The 5000-nt window shown below is 48.6% G+C and overlaps 1 protein-coding gene across 1 annotated transcript in view; it reads left to right on the plus strand.

Annotated features, from left to right (window-relative positions):
* dip2bb (disco-interacting protein 2 homolog Bb) overlaps positions 1-5000 on the plus strand; it is a gene marked incomplete at both ends in the record, with an annotated part of 59860 nt that overhangs the window by 34535 nt on the left and 20325 nt on the right. Inside the window, 8 exons of the mRNA XM_080548619.1 lie at positions 543-740; positions 1234-1325; positions 2351-2461; positions 3214-3337; positions 3488-3597; positions 3776-3878; positions 4495-4559; positions 4673-4766. Coding sequence (XP_080404745.1) covers positions 543-740; positions 1234-1325; positions 2351-2461; positions 3214-3337; positions 3488-3597; positions 3776-3878; positions 4495-4559; positions 4673-4766 — 897 coding nt within the window. The remainder of the gene's footprint in view (positions 1-542; positions 741-1233; positions 1326-2350; positions 2462-3213; positions 3338-3487; positions 3598-3775; positions 3879-4494; positions 4560-4672; positions 4767-5000) is intronic.

Below are 5000 nucleotides of genomic sequence, written 5' to 3' on the forward strand. Positions count from 1 at the left end.
TTTAACACCATGCTCTATAAACTGAGCCACACAGAGGACCACGGTCGTAATATATGAGTCACATCATATATTATCTACACTGCCCCGATGTCATGTGTCACGGAAGCCGTTTAGTTGTTCAAGGCAGTGCCTGGGACTCACACTGGTCACTGGGAGAGCCCCAGACACACACACACACACACCCACGCCCCCACACACACACACACCCACACACACACCCACACCCACACACACACACCCACACACGCACACACACACACACCCACGCCCCCACACACACACACACCCACACCCACACCCACACACACCCACACACACGCACACACACACACACACACACACACACACGCACACACACACACACACACACACACGCACACACGCACACCCACACATACCGACACCCACACACACACCCCCCCCCCCCCCCACACACACACACACCCCCCCACACACACACACACACCCCCCCCACACACACACACACATTTTCTGGTCCCATCCCATTTGCATTGTTAAATCTAAAACGCCCCCCCCCCCAGTGCCAGCGCCGGACCCCAACACCCCGAAGCCGGAGGGCCGTCAGATCATCCCGGTGAAGGGGGAGCCCCTGGGCGTGGTCAGCAACTGGCCCCCAGCCCTGCAGGCGGCCCTGGCCCGCTGGGGGTCCACACAGAGCAAGAGCCCCGCCCTCACCGCCCTCGACATCACCGGAAAACCCCTCTACACCCTGACCTACGGTGAGCGACAACAAGGCCCACACTACCTCCGTACCACTCCGCTACACTCAGATCAGGTTCATTGCGTTCGTAAATACTCTCTGGAAATCTGCTCAGAGCGCTCTTGAGTTTCAACTGAAATCTGTTAATTTCCAAACGGTCTCAGAGAGCACCACCCCCCGGGTGCGCTCCGGCACTCTCAGAGCGTATTAACGCAAGTATTATTTAATATAGTGATGCAGCAGTACTTTACACGGCTAAAGGAAACAACCCTCATAGTTTATGTAACACCTACATTATTGTATTATAGTGAGGAACACTCTTTTATTATAGGACATCCATTTAGGTTATTGGTAGACTTTTAAGTAGGCTGTAGTAGTGGATGGAGTCCATCTAGTTAATGGAGGTTTTTTTTGTGTACAGTATGAGATTGATTGAAAGGTCTTTTCACTGTGATTTACGATGCCCCCCCCTCTCTCTCTCTCCCTTCCTTCCCTCCCCCTCCCTCCATTAGGGAAGCTGTGGAGCCGCAGTGTAAAGCTGGCCTACACCCTCCTCAACAAGCTAGGCGCCAAGAACGAGCAGGTCCTGAAGCCTGGAGACCGGGTGAGACCTCAGAACTCACAGGAGGCCCCTCCGACCAGTGTTAATTTTAGCAGGCTTTTTACTCGTTTAATCTTGGTTTTAGGACGAAGCTGCACATTGGTTTTGGTCACATTTAGTCATTTCTGTCCTTCTTGGTTCTGGTCTAGTTTTGGGTGAAGAAGACTGAAGGCTTTTTAGTGTGGTTTTGGTTTACAAAAACCTCAAAACATTTTAGTCATCAGTTTTCATCGACGACTAGGGTTACGACTTTTTGTGGACTGAAACTGCATTGGAATGTTTTCAGTTTTCGTCAATTGGAACTGGACTGGAACTAAGAAGGATGGAGGTGACTGGGTGTGACTAGAACTGGTGTGCATCTTTGTCTAAAGACCAAGACTAAGTGACTAAAAAGCCTGCCAAAAGTAACACTGCCTTCGACTGAAAACTTTACTTATAACACAGTAACAGTATAACAGGGTATTGTAGAACAACAGCTGTGACTCTGGGGGTTTGTAGTGGGCAGCAGGTAGCCTAGAGGTTAGAGGTTAGAAGTTAGACAGGCCAGCTAGCTAAATCGGAAGGTCGCTGGTTCGATCCCCGCCTCAGGACAGAGCCGGATGTGAACTGGTGACTGGAGGGTTGCTGGCATCATATCTGAGGTGCCGCCTACCCCTGCCGTTGTGCCCCTTGAGCAAGGCACTTAACCTGTACTTGCTCCAGGGGCGCTGACTAAGGCTGACTATGCCTAGACAACAAAACAATTATTGTTGTATTCTGTGCAATGACAAAAAGGTTTAATCTAATCTAAAAAAAACAATAAAAAACATGACAACAACAGCTGTGAGTCTGGGGGTTGTAGTGCAGTGAAGCCTGTTTGTAGTCCTGTTTGAACCATAGAGGAGTGTGTGATGCAGGAGTGTGTGATGCAGGAGTGTGTGAGAGAGGAGTGTGTGAGAGAGGAGTGTGTGAGAGAGGAGTGTGTGCCCTGGTCCCCTAGGCCTCGGCTGCTACCCGAGCCCTTCCTTACAGATGCGTTTCACCTGCAGGTGGCGCTAGTGTACCCCAACAGTGACCCCGGGATGTTCTACGTGGCGTTCTACGGCTGTCTGCTGGCCGAGGTCATTCCTGTTCCCATCGAGGTACCGCTGTCCCGCAAGGTGAGTGACCTTCTAATAATAATAATAATAATAATAATACATCAGACTTATATAGCGCTCTTCTAGACACTCAAAGTGAAAAGACCTAAGAAAATGAAGAGGTGGGTTTTGAGGGCTTGTTTGAGTGTTGGCAGGGTGTCGGCCTGTCTGGTGTGGTTGGGGAGGGCGTTCCAGAGGGACGTTGCCAGATGTTAAGATGTTAAGATGTTTTTGGCATTACAATGGGGTCTAGTGGGTGGCCTAGTGGATAGTGAGTTGGGCTGGTGATCAGACAGGTCATGAGTTCAAATCCCACCACTAGTGTGGCGCAAGAGTAAGGCACTTACTCTAATTGTAAGTCGCTTTGGATAAAAGTGATAAGGGAAGTGTACACACACATCCCCAGGCTTAACATTAGAACAGTCATGGGTGGGGTCATTTGACCCTGTGAGTGTTTTTCTTTTAAATATCTTTGCACTCGATCAAATTTCAGGACCCTCCTTTCATGACTTTTCCTAAATATGTGCGTTCTACCGCCCAGTATCCTTACATTTTCAAAATCACACCAGGATAAGCTAGTGTAAAGCTATTTTGCAGTTTTTCTGTGTAGGAGGCAGGCTAATTGACAAGCGGCCGACTAGTGGTCGTTGTGTGTAAATAGCAGCTTGAGCATTGTAAAGAGGGGGTTGATTTTACCCCCGAGGTGGCTCTTATAGTAGGTATAAAGGCACGGCTGTTCTAGTGTTAACTCTGTCTTTGCATGGTTCCTTCAGGACGCAGGAAGTGGCCAGGTGGGCTTCCTGTTGGGCAGCTGTGGCGTCACCCTGGCTCTGACCAGCGAGATCTGCCTGAAGGGACTGCCCAAGACGCCCACAGGAGAGATACTGCAGTTCAAAGGTCAGGAGCTGCCTCTGCTACTCTCTACTCCTGTTGACCCCTGGTTGAATGTCATTTGCCATTAGTTTGGGCTCTTTTTTGGCTCAGCCTAGACGATTGGCTGCTGTGTGATATGATTGGCTGCTGTGTGACATTGGCTGTCTCTCATAGGCTGGCCGCGGTTAAAGTGGGTGGTGACAGACTCCAAGTACCTGACCAAACCCTCCAAGGACTGGCAGCCGCACATCCCCACGGCTAACACTGATCCTGCATACATAGAGGTGTGTGTGGGTGGGTGTGCGTGTGTGTGTGTGTGTGTGTGTGTGTGTGTGTGTGTGTGTGCGTGCATGCGTGTGTGCGTGTGTGTGCCCGCCTGTGTATGTTGTGGTGTTGGAGGGTGTGTGTGTGTGTGTGTGTGTGTAGAGTCTAATCCTGGGTGATTGTGTTTCCTCTGCGTAGTACAAGGCCAGTAAGGAGGGCACGGTGATGGGTGTGGCCGTGTCTAAGGTGGCCATGTTGACACACTGCCAAGCCCTGACCCAGGCCTGCAACTACTGCGAGGGTGAGTACAGGGTGGAACTAGTAGTAGTAGTAGAAGTAGTAGAAGTAGTAGTAGTAGTAGTAGTAGTAGTAGTAGTAGTAGTAGTAGTAGTAGTAGTAGTAGTAGTATTAGTAGTAGTAGTAGTAGTAGAAGTAGTAGAAGTAGTAGTAGTAGTAGTAGTAGTAGTAGTAGAAGTAGTAGTAGTAGTAGTAGTAGTAGTAGTAGTAGTAGTAGTAGTAGTAGTAGTAGTAGTAGTAGTAGTAGTAGAAGTAGTAGTAGTAGTAGTAGTAGTAGTAGTAGTAGAAGTAGTAGTAGTAGTAGTAGTAGTAGTAGTAGTAGAAGTAGTAGTAGTAGTAGTAGAAGTAGTAGTAGTAGTAGTAGTAGTAGAAGTAGTAGTAGTAGTAGTAGTAGAAGTAGTAGTAGTAGTAGTAGTAGTAGTAGTAGAAGTAGTAGCAGTAATAGTAGTAGTAGTTGTGAAATGATAAGTACAGTATGATAAGTACAGTAGGTAGTAGGTATATACAAGATGGATGGATAACAATAGGCTATGCACAGTTATGTTATGATATATGATACTTGACATGTGATGTATGATACTTACAGCTGTGTTATATCCCGTTTCTGTTTCTTTCGTTAGGAGAGACGCTAGTGAACGTCCTGGACTTCAAAAAGGACATGGGTCTGTGGCACGGCGTTCTCACGGTGAGTGCGTGTGCTGGTTTGAATGTTTGCACGGAAAAAAAGTAGTTACTATTAGTGTTTCTACCCTTGTCTTATATACCGTATGCGTGTACACTTATACCTATGTCTTCCAGGCTGTGATGAACAGGATTCACACCATCAGCGTGCCCTACGCAGTGATGAAGGCGTGCCCCCTCTCCTGGGTGCAGCGGGTACACATTCACAAAGGTAATATTATACCTCACCCCCACCCACCCACAACGCCCCAGCCATCCTTCCTCTGTGTGACAGATCCCTGAGAGAGAGATTGTTTTACATCGTCAAGTCACTTAGCAAAGTGATTCATCTCTTAGACTAACAATGGCAGCAGTGCAGTGGAGCTGCTGTGAACGCTGTGGCTGAACCGCTGTGCGTCTCTAATGTCCCTCTGCCTCTCCCTCCCTCCCTCCCCCGGGCCTGTAG

This window comes from Nansenia antarctica (genome assembly GCF_963989245.1).
Source record: "Nansenia antarctica genome assembly, chromosome: 18".
Lineage (NCBI taxonomy): Eukaryota > Metazoa > Chordata > Actinopteri > Argentiniformes > Microstomatidae > Nansenia > Nansenia antarctica.